The 16,844-nt window shown below is 35.9% G+C and overlaps 1 protein-coding gene across 1 annotated transcript in view; it reads left to right on the forward strand.

The window, feature by feature from the left end:
* Window positions 1–16,844, forward strand: part of LOC135275235 (centrosomal protein of 290 kDa-like) — a 37,328-nt gene that overhangs the window by 18,304 nt on the left and 2,180 nt on the right. Inside the window, exons 2-8 of the mRNA XM_064376673.1 lie at window positions 4,024–4,110; window positions 5,802–5,966; window positions 6,498–6,620; window positions 7,970–8,142; window positions 13,809–13,950; window positions 15,107–15,180; window positions 15,787–15,881. Of these exons, the coding sequence (XP_064232743.1) occupies window positions 4,024–4,110; window positions 5,802–5,966; window positions 6,498–6,620; window positions 7,970–8,142; window positions 13,809–13,950; window positions 15,107–15,180; window positions 15,787–15,881 (859 nt within the window). The remainder of the gene's footprint in view (window positions 1–4,023; window positions 4,111–5,801; window positions 5,967–6,497; window positions 6,621–7,969; window positions 8,143–13,808; window positions 13,951–15,106; window positions 15,181–15,786; window positions 15,882–16,844) is intronic.

Below are 16,844 nucleotides of genomic sequence, written 5' to 3' on the forward strand. Positions count from 1 at the left end.
TTTGATCATATGGACGATTGGGACATATGCTACTCATTGACATGAACTTTAAGGATCACTAGCCTTTCCCTCTGTCATGAGATGAACATGTCCTTGGTAGGTGATGCTCTTTCAACTTGAGTTTCAAAATGAAAACAAAAATTAGAGGACTATGTAAGCAGGCAAGTCTCCAAGGACATGAAATATAAATGAGAAATAAATCTTTGTCCTTGTAATTCAATAAGATATGAGGGCATTTATTACTGTAGTATAACTTTCTTAAGATCTTATTCATTCCCAGGCATTTAATCATTTTTTCTATTATTTTAATTTCAGTAATTTCTCCCATTATTTATTCCTAATGGTTGTTCCTTGTATATATAAAGGAAATTGATTTCTGTTACGGCTCAGAACAAATATTAGAAGGCATTTCTCCTTTTCTTGTTATCTCAATTAGATTAAATTCCATGGTAACTTTGCTTGTGAAGTCATCTGGGACTTGTACTTTTTATGGAGGGTGGAGTATCTCTGATAGTTTTAAAAAATATTTTTTCGTGGGGAATTTTTCTTTTTAGACCTTTATTTTTTGTTGTCAGTTCTGGTAAGCTATATTTTCTCAAAAAATTATTCATTTATTTCAGATTTTCATATTTTCTAGTTGAAAGCCATTCAAATTTGTTGCTTGTCTTTTAACTAATTTCATCTTTATTTTGTTTTGAGCTTTAAAAAGTTTTTACTTCCATTGGCACAGCAAAATGTGTGAATAATTTCTAATTAGCATCGAAAGTTGTAACGTCAACATGCGAAAATAAAAATCAGTATTTATTTGGGCCAAAGCATAAATTATATTTTCAATAGTTATATATAAGAAATACATTTTCCAAGTATTAAAATAGATGACCATTTATGTTAAAACACATGCCTCAGTTTTGCTTGTTTTTTATCTTTTTTATCCACTAGAAAAACTCTACCTTGGAAAAAGTAGAGAAAACTTCATTAAAAAGTTTGAGCTGACGATATGTGAGGCATACAACAAAATCTCTTTTATGATCATTGTAGAAAAACAGATACAGCAGTCAGAGCAAAGATCAACTTCAAGGTGGACACTAGTTTCCTTATTGCAAGTATAGCAATAAAGAAATCTAAAGCAATTTAATATTTCTTTAATGATAAAGAAATACTGATTAACTATCCATATTTTAATCAATAATTTCAAGCATGACAGAAACTGCTGCTAAAGTTTGTGGTTGACAAAAAACTGGATGAGGTAATTAATATGATGGATGACAAAAATGATGATTTGAAATGATCTTGATAATTTCGAATACAAGGGTGAGATAAAAGAGATAAAATTTAATGAGATAAACATAAACATCAGAACTTTGGTATAAAAAGAAATCGTCACAGTACAGAATGAAGCTAAACAGCAGTAATGTGACTCTAAGTTTTAGTTCACCATTATCTCTGTTTGAACCAATGATATTTTGACGGTTTATGCCTAAGAGCCTACTCAGTTTGGACTAATAGGAATCCAAGGAACAGATCATACAAAGTACATATGTAGGTTTTGTGCTCTACAAACTTTTTTGGGATTATTGCATTCAGTTTTGAGTCTCATTTTAAGAGAAAGGCTTAAAACTGGAATTTGTCAAATAACCCTTTGGATTGTGGAGCTGGTAAGGTTTAGAAATCTTTTCGTGAAAGATAGTTTTGGAAGAATCTGAGATTTTGAGTGTGAAGCAAAAAGACTAGCAGGAATTTCTCTTCTAATAAGTTTTCCATGAATCCCTGGGTTTGCCCAAGGGCCCTCCCCTGTGTCAATCTGATGTACATTCATTCACTCATTTCACTAAAAGTTGTATAGAATGTCTGTGTGGCATTGATCACATCACGGTCACCACTTGAGACGTTGATCACCACCTGTGGAGACCTTGACTCAGCGGCGGATGAATAAATACACTCAAACACACAAAGCACAGTGAATTGAGTGGGCTCGGAAGGTCGTTACCTGCTCTCAGAGGGCAGTTGCAGATACCGGACCTTTACTTGCTGTTCCTCTTCACATTTATTCAGTATAGCTTTAATAACAGAGGTTCTAAGTGAACATGCTTGTGGATAATTAACATGGTTAAAAGAGTGATGGTTTTACGAATGATAAAAGCTTTGTTTCTGGGGCCCAGAGTAAACACTATTAATGGGTAATCTTCCTTCGACCTCCACCTGATAGGGCTATCCCTGCAGAGTTTACATGAATGAACACGGAGTAAGCGTCCTCACAGAGGAACGTGGGGTAAACAGACTTAACTGGGGAAGCTTCTATTCTTTTTTTTTTATTGCATTTTAGGTTTTGGGGTACATGTGAGGAACATGCAAGAGTGTTGCATAGGTACACACATGGCAGTGTGATTTGCTGCCTTCCTCCTCATCACCTATATCTGGCATTTCTCCCCATGCTATCTCTCCCCAACTATTATTCTTGATCTTCACCCTATGACCTAATGCTCTAAGGTAAGAACTGGCTGACTTCAGCCTGTCCCATTAAAACCTTTTGGCCTTCCAAAAGGTTTGAGACTATAAATTTTACAGCTTTCCCTAATACTTCCCCTAATATTTTGCCAACTACCCTAAGTGAATCCCAACATGTCTGCCATATGCCAGGAGCGATTCTACATTCTAGGCACATAGTGGTAAAGAAAACAGATGAAATTTCTGCTGTCATAGAACTGACTCTGTGGGAGTCACAGATAGTGAAGAAGTACAAACATGCATGTTAAGTGCCATGCAAAAGTAAAACGGTGCATGGTAATAAAGAATAACTAAAGAGGGAGTGCTTTTTAATGTCTTGGTTATGGATAGCCTCTTTGAGAAGTGCCATTTGAAATGATATAAACTGCAGGAAGAAATCAGCCAAGATGTAGGCTTGCCACCTTCATGCAGTGGGATTTGTGAAGGCAAAGGCATTCTTTGGTGGGAATGTGCTTGGCTTATGGGAGGATCAAGGGATGGAACAGCAAGAGATGAAAGTGGAAACATAAGCAAGACTATCTCTTGATAAAAGTATTAGCTGTGGTAATGAGTTGGATTTTATTCAAGGTACATGAGAAATTTATAAAAGATTTAAAGAGGAAAATTCCATAGCTATGAGGCTGCTCTGAGAAATATTGGTTGTAGGGAAAAGTATGGAAGAAAGGAAATATTTAGGGCACTTTATTTTAGTACTTTTCATGTTATGTGCACATTATTTCCTTATACTTATTTATTTCCCACTAAGCTGTAGTTTCCTCAGAGTAAGAATCATATCTTACCTAGTTTTTGTGTCTGCAGTGGCCAGAAAAGCACTTGGAACCTGAAAAATATTTAGTACATTTTTATTGAAGAGTCTAGTTTTATTTTGTCTGATCACCTAAATGGGAAAAATAGTTGAAAACTGAGGATGTCTATTTCTGCTGTAAGGAATAGAAGCAAAGAAATCTGGTTTGTAACAACCTTACCCTATTTATGGGAATCCTTTTATCTCTTGGCTAATTGCTTCAGTTCTGTTTTCTAATCTAGAATGTTAGCAATCTGTTAATTCCACTGATAGTGATATAATTAAGCTATGTCCTGCCTCACACTGTTTATTTATTCATTTATTTATTTGAGGACACTAATCTGCCATTTTTTTTCTGTCTTTTTTTTTTTTTTGGTACTGCTTCTTATTCTGGTTTTACATTGATAGAACCAGTGTTAGAAGTTCACTTGCCTTTTGCTCTGTACACTTGGTAAGGATCTACATGTCCAATATATGGGACAGTTAGAATCAGAATTCTAAATTTGTATTATTGAGTCAGGCAGTAATGTGGGAAATATATCAACATTTCATATACACAGTATTCTTTATTAATTCAACTTCTTAGTTCAAAATCTTCCCCATTAGTATAGAGACCTAATTATTTGTTTTGGCTATACAATTGAAGAGATTGATGGTTCACATAATAGTTTGCCTTTTCTTTTCAGTGGCTAAAGCTATGTTAAATTGTTACATGTTTGCTTGTTATCTTTCAGAATCAAGTCAGTGATTTGAAGGAAATGTGTGAATTTCTTAAGAAAGAAAAAGCAGAAGTTGAGCGGAAACTTGGCTATGTTAGAGGGGTATGTGAGAATTTACCATACATTTGTTTTGGTTTCAGCAGTGATAAGCCAGAAATGAAAAGTTTATATATATCATAATAGTAGTGATATGCTTTTATTAGTGTCCTGTAGCTTCAGTTTTTATTCTGCATCTGTAATATCAAACACTAAGTATTCCTGTGTGTCTCAAGTCATGTATTTTTCATCTGTTATACCTTGTGTACTTTCATCTCTATTTTTATTGAATATGCCTCCACAGCTTGAAAACGTTTAACTTCCAGGAATCTTTTTGTTCATTGAGGTAACTGCTAACTAACTGATCCTTGAGCCAGTGCTGACATTTTGTAACCATTTGTTATGATATCTTCAAGCCTTCTTGGTATAATGTTTTATAAATACATCGTTCCTCCCCGACTTTTGTATTCTTGTACTTTTCTCCCTATGTTATTTTTTATTCACCTTATATAATGAATAAATGTTGTTTATGAGCTCAAGGCCAAAGACTTAAACTCCTGTTGATTTCATGTTGCTGAGTGTCATAAATGGAAGCAATCATAATGCAGTCATTCTGATAGTAATATTAAGTATATGATGGATTCAGTGAAAATATTATGTGTTATTAGAAAAATATTCAGAACAAACCATGTTCCATGCTGACGCTGTAATCCCAGCATTTTGGGAGGCTGAGGCGGGTAGATTCCTGGAAGTCAGGAATTCGAGACCAGCCCGGCCAACATGGTGAAACTCCGTCTCTACTAAAAATATGAAAATTAACTGGGCATGGTGGCTCATGCCTATACCAGCTACTCAGGAGGCTGAGACAGGAGAACTGCTTGAACCTGGCAGGTGGAAGTTACAGTGAGCCATGGTCATGCAACTGTACTCCAACCTGGGTGACAGAGCGAGACCCCATTTAAAAAAAAAAAAAAAAAGAAAAAATATTCAGAACAAATATCTTGCTGACAGCAACATTTGATTCATCAATGAAAATATGTGTTAATTTGACCTTTGCCATATAAGTTAATTATGAAAATATATACTAAAATGATGTAAACGTTTATGTTACAGGATTATTCTTCTTTATGGATGATTACTAAACTGCAAAAAAAATTAAGCAAACCATTTAACTGTTAAAAATTATTTTTAGTTTAAATAAGCAGTTAAACTTATTAAGTAGTGATTCATCTCTGTTGATACATTTATGCAAGGTTTTTTATTTCAGATATCTCTTCTATTTATATTGGACAGAAACTGAATTTCTAAGCAATAGCAATTCTTAGAGAAAATTGCCTCTATTATGTTGCAATTAAAATTTAATTATTCATGAGCTCTTTAAAGACACAATTTATCTTGTATGGTTTTATTTCGTGTAATGAAAACACCGATATACTGGAGAGAACATTAGCTAAATAGATTATTTAGATTTATTTATTTTGATCAGACATCAAAGCTAGAGACGATTTAAGCTGTTACTTATTAGATGCATGATTTTAGGAATGTCAAATTTCCTTAGTCTTGGTTTTCTTTTATTTAAAATGGAAATTATAATTTATATCTTATAGAATTGTTTTAAGGACGAATTGAATTAACACGGTTTGACTTCAAATATTAGGATGTATTAATACTGAGTATAATGTACCTGTCGTATTGTTGGTACTTTGTATTATACGCTCTAAAACATTTGATTAAAGATTTAACATATTCTTTTGTAGTCTGGTAGAAGTGGAAAGACAATCCCCGAACTGGAAAAAACCATTGGTTTAATGAAAAAAGTAGTTGAAAAAGTCCAGAGAGAAAATGAACAGTTGAAAAAAGCATCAGGAATATTAACTAGTGAAAAAATGGCTAATATTAAGCAGGAAAATGAAAAATTGAAGGTAATTATTTTTGTGTGATCATTTTTAGGGGAATATTTTACTGTTTTGTTACTATTTAGGAAATTTCAAATATGCTTATTACTATATAAAATGGCATTAATGAATACAGTACATATTTTATACATATAAAAAAACTTATGAGAGGCATGGCTAAGGTTTATAGAGTAGGTCAACCTGATCTTCCTTGTTACTTCAAGACCAATACTTTTCTCTCTGACAGCACAGATTAAATACCTGTGTCTATTTTTATAAATACACATGCCCAAGCTCCCATCCCTGAATTGATTTAATTATTTTAGGGTAAGTCCTAACACAGGTATGTTTATTGTTATTATTTTAAGTCATCAGTTTATATCTAATGTGTAGCCAATGTTGGGAACTTCTAATATTCAAATGAAGACTTTAATTCTAATCTTATAAAATATAGTCTCCAAAACGACCTTGAATTAAGATTTATGAGTTTATAATATTATCTTTATAATATTATTATTTTGATAATGTATAGTTTTTGTTTTTTTGTTTTTTTACTAGACTGAATTAGAAAAACTTAAAGCTCATTTTGGGCATCAGTTGAGCATGCACTATGAATCCAAGACCAAAGGCACAGAAAAAGTTATTGCTGAAAATGAAAGGCTTCGTAAAGAACTTAAAAAAGTATGACTTTTATGAATGATTATCATTATCGATTTTTATTTCACTTAATATGTCTTGGAAAACTGAAAGTATATCCTTGATGAGAGTGTCTATTCAAGGTAGATATTAAGAGATTGAGGAATTGTGTTTTTATACATGCTGTCATCACATTCAACCATGAAAAACATTGATACTAAAAGTTAGTAAGTTTAGAGGCACTATAATGTAGACATTAGCCTAGATTTAATTTCTAGCTCTATTATTTGTTAGCCATGGGAGCTAGGGCCAACTAATTATCCCCTCTCTGTTCCTCAGTTTCCTCTGTAAAATTTCCATCTGTAAAATTAGGAATAATAAGTATATCTATCTCACAGAGCTGTGTGGAATTTCAGTTAATGTTTGTGCATGTGACTTAGGCCAATAGATAGTAAGGAGTATATGAAACTGTCCTGTTAAACGGTAAGGTTTATTTTGCTTATTCAGCAAAATATATTCCTTAACTCCAAATATTGTTATTTATATGGAAGATCTAGTGAATAAGTTAAAATTAGTATTTTCCTTAACTCCAAAATATATTCCTTAACTCCAAATATCTGTTACTTATATGGAAGATCTAGTGAATAAGTTAAAATTAATATTTTAAAACTAGTTAGAATATTATCAATATATTATGAGGTCCAATGATACTGTGCTTGGAATGTGGTTTAATAATAGAAATAATCTACACTTTGGGAGGCTGAGGCAGGTGGATCACGAGGTCAGGAGTTCAACACCAGCCTAACCAACATGGTGAAACCCTGTCTCTACTAAAAACACAAAAATTAGCCAGGCGTGGTGGCACATGCCTGTAATCCCAGCTACTCAGGAGGCTGAGGCAGAAGAATCGCTTTAACCCAGGAGGGAGAGGTTGCAGTGAGCCGAGATCACACGACTGCACTCCAGCCTGGGCGACAAAGTGAGACTCCATCTCAAATAATAATAATCTATGTTACTTAACACATACTTTATGCTTATAGCTAGGTCTCTTAAGCATTAGGAAGTCAAAACAAAGAATCATTTACATGTGTAAAGGTATAAACTATCCCATTTTTTCTAAAAATATTACAGAGGAACAAAATGTCAAATTTAAAGTAATCACTAGTAACTAAATATATTTCTCTGACCTCATTTTCATGATCTGTTGTTCTAGTTATTGGCCAGATTGCTTCTTTAGAGGAGGGGAAATGTTGAATTTATTGAAATTTTAATCAGCATTTAGATCCCCAGGTTATTTTTTATTTTTCAATTTGTGATGATAATTTTGAATACACTGAATCTGTGAGAACAATAGTATGTTTTCTCATAATATACTAATTAGCATGTAATGATAGGAAACTGATGCTGCAGAGAAATTACGGATAGCAAAGAATAATTTAGAGATATTAAATGAGAAGATGACAGTTCAATTAGAAGAGATTGGTAAGAGACTGCAGTTTGCAGAAAGCAGAGGTCCACAGCTTGAAGGTGCTGACAGTAAGAGCTGGAAATCCATTGTTGTTACAAGGTAGGAACAAAGTTTTAAACTCGTACAAAGTTTAATCATTTCGAATTTTGGCATTATTGTTTTGAAAGACAACACTCTTCTGAATAACCTGGTTTCTTCCTGATGAATAGTTTGGTTGTTGTTTTAACATAATACTTTTTCTGTGGTAGTATTGGCAGAGTCTTTTTCTTCCTTAAAATGTTTAACTTATTGAACCTTGTTTGGGTGGCAGGGCATGGAACAGAGTAGAGCTGGGGCTGGGTGAAGGTGTTGGAGCTGTGTGTGCATCATGAAGCTGTTATCAGCCATGAGCCTGGGCTGAGGCTGCTTAGCTTCTCCTGGGTGCTATTTTTCTCCAAAACTGCAGCTGCAGCTTCTTGATTGTATAATTTGCTTTCCTAAGTATGAGCCAGGAATAATTGAGCTGTCTTGTCATAATGTGTGGCATACTGGATCTAGGCTGTGCTGCAATGCTCTTGCAGTTGTATCCTGGGCAACCTTCTCTTCAGATAGCCCCAAAAGATGAATTCAGCAGCAGCTTTGATGCCTTTCTAGTTTCTGCTTTCTGGTACTTGATTTTCTCCCACCCTGAATACATGGGATTCCCACCTGTGAAACTAATTTTTGTGGCTGTGAAAGAGGTGGTGGGAGTTTGAGTAAACATTCATGTGTCTGTTGCCACTATCATCATGTGTGGTTCTTCATGACTGTGATGAGGAGGTAAAAGGCTCTTCTCATTTCCAATTTTAAGCAGCTGCTTCAAGGAGTCTGGAAGTCATTCACCAGTGGGATCCTGCCCGTGTTTTTTCCCATTCAAGTCATCCTGTATGAAGTAGTATCCTTTACCATCTAGCACATCTGCCACCCCCATTTCAAAAGGCATACTCATCTTTATCTCAACATTCTGATAGAGTTCCTTATGTCCATGCACCTCCAATATCCTCTTTGATGTCTTTGAGGCTTTATCTTCCCCATCTGCTATTTGGAATAGTCCTGATGGAAGGCAAGATAGCGACCAACCTCACTGCAACTAGGATGGGAGTCTTAGCACTGTGAGGCTATAGCAAGTCCCACCGAGGGCCTGCTCCACTGCACTTGCTCTGTCAACTAACCCTGAGGAGAAAAAAGAAAGATTAAGTAGGCACATTAAAGGACAGCCATGAAGATGACCATGAAGTCCTGGAGGAGTCCTTGGTTCCTGTCCTAATACTAAACCTAGAGTAGTCAGAATCCACGCTTCTCCACATCAGCTCTCACTTTTCCCATCTACACACTGGGAAAAATTATTTCGTCAGAAGGCCAGTGTCAGCGTTAGATGATATAACAAGTATGATAGTTTGGAGTGGGGGACGGGGTCTCTTCTACTGTCTTCTCGGACCCTAGCAGTGGCTCTCAGCCAGCAGCCCTAAATGCTGATTTCTTGGTCGTTCCTTAGTTTTCTTCTATAATCATGTATGGACTCAGAACAAATTTTGAGTTACTCTGAAATCTTTTTATGCAAAAGGTATTTATTTAGTACCTCCTACTGCCAGACTCTTCTTTATGTTGGATATTATTTCTAAAAAGCCCACCTTGCCTAGGTTTTCTCAAAGAACCAGGTAGCTTCACTGGTTTAGAAAGATTTAATTCTTACTATGATCTTAAGTAAATTATATTCTTTCTGTGGGCTCAAGTTTTTTCTAAGAGGGTTCTATGGGGCTACAGAAGAAATTGTTAGTGCAAAAAGAGTTTATAAGGTTTATAAATGGTTAGTAGAGGGTGATATTTCACCATAATTGAAGATGACTTTGCATTTTAGATCGTATATGTGCTTTTAGTCTGAGAACTGTACAGGTCACTGAGCATAAGCCTCAGTAAACCATTTCCAGAAGACATAAGTCTAAGGAGAACTCTCTTGACAGAGAGAAGGCTCGTTTTGATACTTGACTTCCAGGTTCCCTAAATCCATTAAATAAATAAATAAATAAATTTACTAAAGTTTACATCTGGGAGGATTATACACCCTTCTCAAGAAAGCAGTTTAGAGAGATCTTTTTGGGACCCATGACACAGGTCTTGCTCATGCTGATATCCTTAGAGTTGCTTTATTATTTATTCCACAAACTTATTAATACATATTCTGTGTCAGGCCTTTTGATGACTGCTGGGACAAACCAGGGTGATGTGGGGGCTGTTTTAGATAGGGTGACCAGAGAAGGCCTCTCTACTTGGGTGGCTTTTGAACAGATAAGTAGATGAAGTGAAGGAGTAAGCTTCTGATATTTCACCATTTACTTGTGGTAGATCTGTGATAGTATCTGTCAGGTTAAAAACATTCCAAGTTTCTAAGATCTAACAAAAGCTGTTTGAATGTATTTAGACAATCATAATTTTCCTTTCTTGTATTATCCTAGCAGGTTTTGTTGCCAAAGCTATACTGGCCATTTTAACTTAGAAGGCATTCTTTCTGTTCATTTTCTGGAAAAGTTTGAATATTGTAAACATTTTTCTTTAGGTATGATGAACCTGTAAAACTGTTTGGCTCAATTACAAAACTTTTTTCTGGAGTATTTTTTGAACTATTGTCTCTTTAATAATTGCAAATCTATTCAGATTTTTACAAGCTTTATCCCTCTCCCATCATACACTATTTCTCTCACCCATGCTTTTGCACAATTGTATCTAGAGTTTTTCTACCTAGATACCTGTGCGTGTCTGTGAGAAAAGCGTTTGATTTGCCATCTTTATATTTCTAAGAATATCTAGTAATATAGAATTTTATATTCCAATGAATTTTACTTTGCATTTTCTTATTTTGTGATTGAAAAACGGTATTAATTTTAAACTGGTCAAATCAGGCTCCATCCTTGTTTATAATCTTGGACAATACCTAAATCCTTTATTTTGATTAGGCCGTCTGTTAATTAAGGATACCTTATCTCTTGCCACCACCTTTTCATACTAAATATATAACAAACTTTGACTAGAAAAAAAAGAGTAAGACATTCTTATTTTTAGTACAGTAATTTTAACTGACTTTTAAATCAGTGACACCGAGGTCATTCTTCTGTAACTGCTTCCTGCTGAAAAGGGGTGTTGAGGGTCTTCTGGGTCCCTCCTCCCTGCTTGCTGTCTAAAGGCCTTTCCAGAAGCTGTTTTATTCTCTCCTGATTAGGTTCAGTCTCATACTTTTAGAGTTAATGAAGTCTATCTGCAACTCTCCCACCACCACAAGATATGAGGGGTTTAACACAGCTCTGAATCTAAAGAGCTTTTATTTCTTATAAACTTCTAATGAGTAAGAATTAGGGCCTGATCCTCTATTATATTTTCCTTCCCAGACTTTTATTGGATTTAGGGCCATCGGTATTTTTCAGTTTCTTTTTATTCAGCTCTTAACATTGGCCATACTATTTTTGGTCGTGGTCCTACTAATCCCCCTTCTCCCCAGACAATAGAGTTGTTGATCTCAGTATGTATAAATTCTAAGTAATTGTAGTTCTTTATCTGCCATCTGAATTCCATGTTACTATAAGAGGACTGACCAGTGCAATCAATGCTAAGTATCCCCTTTGGGGACCAATAATCAGTAATTCCATAGGACTTGCTGTGCAGCACCTCAGCCTCTATCACAAGACAAACTTCCCAGATTAATGTTCTTAACTTAGGGGACCATTCTTTATTTGTATTCAGGTTTTGATGGCCAAAACATTGTTACTTTATTTCCTACATTATTACAGAAAATACTAAGGCCAGAGATCATTAAAGGAAGGAAAGAATATATGCCCAATGTGTGAAACTCTCTTTTACTTCTATCCCAACTCCAGAAATACACACTTTAATCGTGATAACAGTCATCATAATTACCATATCAGGCTGTCCTGCTTTCTTCAGGTTTTCCTCCGCTATTTGTGAAAGCTTTTTAATTTGACCCCAAGTTGGTGGCGATGTTTGGTGTGTCCTCCTTGTGGGAACAGTAGTCCACCTCGATGTTAATCTTGCCATCTCTGTGACTGAGGGGTCCTCTGCAAGCCTCTTTTTTGGTATCTGGCTCATAGTACAGCTTTAAATATCTGGATGGGACCCACGCTGGTTGTTGATTTGTACCTGAAGAAATGCAAGCAAATCCTCTCCCACAGGTTATTACATTACCTCTTTCATCTCGCCACAAAGTATTTGATTCTAACCTCCGGGGGTTTACATCCCCTGAGTTGGGAGGATAATTGACCAGCTGAGAAGTCGGACAATTCTGAACAATCTTTTTAGCTTCTTTCCAAGTTAAGTCATTTTGTTTTCCGCAGCTCCACTGCATTTAAGTGTGTCAGTGTGTGGAAATGTTGAGCATCAGATAGAACTGTAGCAACTAACAGACTTGACTGCAGAAACTGAGAAGGCAACAAACAAGTTTGGGTTAACTTTAAAGTATCCCAGTCTATTGTAATCAGCTGGTAAGAAGTAGTCACGTTCTTCAATAATTCTAGCACAAACAGAGACTCAGGCCCATACTAGCTGATGGCCTGTTTAAACTCCTTCAGTAATTTGAAGGGAAGGGGTTCAAAAGCAACCCGTACTCGCCCCTGCTGATCTTGAGGATGTACAACAACTGGAAACTGCTGTGGCTCCAAATAGCCCTCTTTTCTCACTTGTTGAACTCCTTGAAGGAACCAGTTACCGTAATTCTAGGAGTACAAACGCCAACAGAAGCAGAGGTAGAAATATTAGGAGGATCTGGCCATCCCTTGACAGGATACCGGAGCGGGGGGTGTGGGTGCTGATGGGCACACCCTTTCCTCATATTGACTCTTCATCTTTTTGCTCTATAGATTCTTCACATACTTCATCACACTCCTTCCCCTCTCTTGAATCCTTTTTCTCATTGTCTGTCTGAAACAGCTCCAAGGCAAAACACACCAAAGCCCAAACAGACCACACCAGATAAGCCTCGCATTTGCTTGATCTTTGTCCCTTGTTACCCCAATATGACCGAGCTCCCCCAGCTCACCCTGAGAGACGTTTTTTCAAAAGTTCTCGGGCTAATTCTGAGCTCCCCAACTAACCCTGGGGAATCTTTTTCAAAAGTTTTTGGTCTACTTCCAGATTCTCCCTAACTCACCTGGGAGTCTCCCTAACTCACCCCAGGCTCCTTCTGAGCTCCCCAACTTACTCCGAGGATTTTTTTCCCAGTAGTATTCAGGCTACTTCCAGGCTCCCCCTAACTCCTGTGGGGGATTCTTTTCAAATATTCTCGGGATACCTTCAGCTTAGCCTCTTTCTCCGTTGTTCAAGCAACCCTTTGTCCCGGGTTCGAGTCCCCACACTTGGGCACCACTTACCGAATACCAGCTTGGTTGAGAGACCCCACACCCAGGCAGTGCTGAAGGTATTGAGAGGCAGACACCCAGACAGAACGGCAAAGTGGATCTATCTGGAGGACCAACAGCCTACAGAGCTGAGAGCCTCAGGGCCTGACAGCATTCTAGGCTGAAGGCCCTGAGCAGATTCTCATCTACTTATTTATTCTCTTTACAGGTGATTCTTAGTAATAAACAGGTGGGCTATATTAACTTATAATTCACAAATATACCAAGTAGGCAGCTATTACCTGCCTACCACTAATTATAAACTAAAAGGTATTCTCCACAAGGAGCCATAGGGGCAGGGTAAACTTAATGTTTCTCAACATATACTTTTTTTCTTCATACTTTTAGAATGTATGAAACCAAGTTGAAAGAATTGGAAACTGATATTGCCAAAAAAAATCAAAGCATTACTGACCTTAAACAGCTTTTAAGAGAAGCAACAGAGAGAGAACAAAAGGTTAAGAAATACACTGAAGACCTTGAACAACAGGTAAGTAATATAATTTTTCTTTACATGATAAAATAATGCATAATATCACAAGCTGTTCCTTGCATTGTCTTATAAAGATAAAAATGGACTCGATTAAGAAGACCCATCCAACTGTAGGGCACCCCATTCACCCATTTGCTTAAGCCAGAAATGTTGGATCGTCAATGACTTCTTTCTTTTTTTTCTCCACATCTTTTTTTCATTCATTAATTATGTCAGCTATATTTCCAAACTTTATCCCAAATCTAACTCCTTCTGGGCATCTTGAGACATCACTTACCAATCTTGTTCAAGTTACTGTTTTATACCTGAACAACTGCAGTAATTTCCAAGCTGGTGTCTCAGCTTCCACTTTCATTGTTTCACCCTCTTCCTATTTCTGGTCTGTCTCTACAAAGTTGCCAGATAACCCTTTTAAAACATAAAGCACATCAGAGTAGTCCTATTCTCAGAATCTTCTAGTGGTTCTCCATCACCCTAAAATAAAACTTAGAAGTTCTTTTCCTATCCTAAAACAACATATGAGGTCTGGCACCCAGTTTTCTTCCCAATCTTATCTTCTACCACTTCTCCCTTCATTTCATTCACATTGTTTTAATCACATTAACCTTCTTTCAGTACTTTAAACAATACAAACTCATTTAAGCTTCAAGTCCTTACACTTGCTTCCTTGTTTAGAATACTGTTCACCCAAATATTCTCATCGCTTACTCCCAGACTTCATGTGTCTGCTGAAATAGAGGCTCCTCAGAGAGACCTTCCCTAACCCTAACCCTAGCCCTATGCTACTTTCCATCACTCTTTATCCTCTTACCCTGGATTATATTTTCTTGATAGCTCTTCCTACCATCTGGCACTGTTATTACATCATATCACATTACATACACATTCTTTGTCTTTCCTCACTAAATGAAGACCATGCAAGATGGAACATTGCCTATTTTGTTCACTGCTGTAGCCTCTGTGCCTAGGATAATGCTGGTTACGCAGTAGTTACTCAATACTTGTTCAATGAATGGTGAATAGAATATAGAAAAGTGCCTATGTGTGCTTTTAAAAATCAGATTTTAATATGCTTTATTAAAAATGTGTATTTTTATAAAACCCCATATTTCCATGGCAAACTTTATCTTCTAACTTTTCATTGTCCCCATAGATTAAGATTCTTAAACATGTTCCTGAAGGTGCTGAGACAGAACAAGGCCTTAAACGGGAGCTGCAAGTTCTTAGGTACATCAGTGTTTATATGACTACTTTGTGTTTTTCTTTTTAAAAAATAAAAATTATTAGTTTTCATATACCCAGAATTACTACAACTAGAGAAAAGCATTTTTCAACTTGACTACCTAATAGGCTTATTATAAGGTACTTATTTCTTCCTTCTAATGCTAATCACTCTATCTTTTTTATAATACACACTAGAAAAAAGGATAAACCCAACCTTAATGTAAGTTTCCAGTTTGTAATTTAGTTTAAACTTTTCTAACAGCATAGAATGAATAAAACCTTAGCTTCCCAGAGGAAAATACTAATGAAAGAGAACAAGTAATTTTTTACTTCCAGGGGTCTCTGTAGCCTACTTTCATTAGCCTCCTCTTATAACAAAACTACTCTTGAAAATGACATCAGGTCAGATGTTAAGAAAAATGTGGAGGCTTTTGTATTCCAGGTTTTTTGTTTGAGAGTGGTGGCATTGTAGCATGGAGAGTAAATGTTTACTTTGATAAAGACTAGCATGTTCTGATTACTGTACATCACTAGTTCATAAGAAATGCCCATGTATTTTATGAAGCAATATCTGTTTTTTGTTTTTAACACATTATTATTGTGTTCTAGATTAGCTAATAGTCAGCTGGAGAAAGAGAAAGCAGAATTAATCCATCAAATAGAAGTTAACAAGGATCAAAGTGAACCTGAAAGCACCATCCCTGGTAATGTGTTTTAAAAAACATGTTAACTACCCCCAAGTTTTTGAATTCAGGTTTGCCTTTTTTTTTTTTTTCCGCTCCAGTTTCTGTTCATTGTCTCCCTGTAAAATGAAATTACTGAAAAGAAGTTTTAGATCTTTTGTATCTCCATGCTATTAATATAAAAATATTCCCATTTATCTCTTTGTGTTGTTTATACTACAGAGTAGCAAGTGCCCAAGTGTTTTTCTCTTTGTTCTCCATCTGGGTGTTACAGATTTAATCACAATACAGTGCTAAGCATTGAATACCAAATATGTTGTTTCCAGTTCCTAAGTATAGGCTCTTTCAAGTCCTCTGAACATTTTTAAAAACTGCAAATAAGTAAACACTGCCTATATTTTTTTCCTTTTACAAAGTAAAAAATAAGTATCATTCTACCCCTTCCATTCCCATTCAAAAGTGATTACTAATCATTCCCCATTCCTACATATCACACACATTTTATATACATATATATATCACACATATATATGCATGCATGTATATATATGTTCATATGTGCCCACAATGTACAATAGATCCTCATTATTTGTGGATTATGTGTTTTCTAAATCACCAACTCACTAAAGTGTGTATGTAATCCCCAAATCAACACTCACAGCACTTTTGCAGTACCTAGAGAGCCTTGGAAAATTTGAATAATCCAACCTACATGTTCCCAGCAGAGGTCCAACAAGGCAATGTTTAGTATTCTCACTTCAGTTTTCATACAGAAATGAGCAGAGGATGGAGACAGTAGAGGGCAGCACAATATCATGCAAGAAGCCGTGGCTCTGGGGCCTGTTGGAAGGGATTTGAATCCCAATTCTGAGGCTTGTTAGTGTTTTAGCCTTAGAAGAGTCATGTAACACTTCTGAACCTTGTTTTCTTATGTAAAATAAATAGAATTTACCAGGATGAGTTGTCTTTAGGATTTAAGATGAT

This window comes from Aotus nancymaae, unplaced genomic scaffold (assembly GCF_030222135.1).
Source record: "Aotus nancymaae isolate 86718 unplaced genomic scaffold, 86718_ANA_hifiasm-v0.15.2.pri h1tg000016l, whole genome shotgun sequence".
Lineage (NCBI taxonomy): Eukaryota > Metazoa > Chordata > Mammalia > Primates > Aotidae > Aotus > Aotus nancymaae.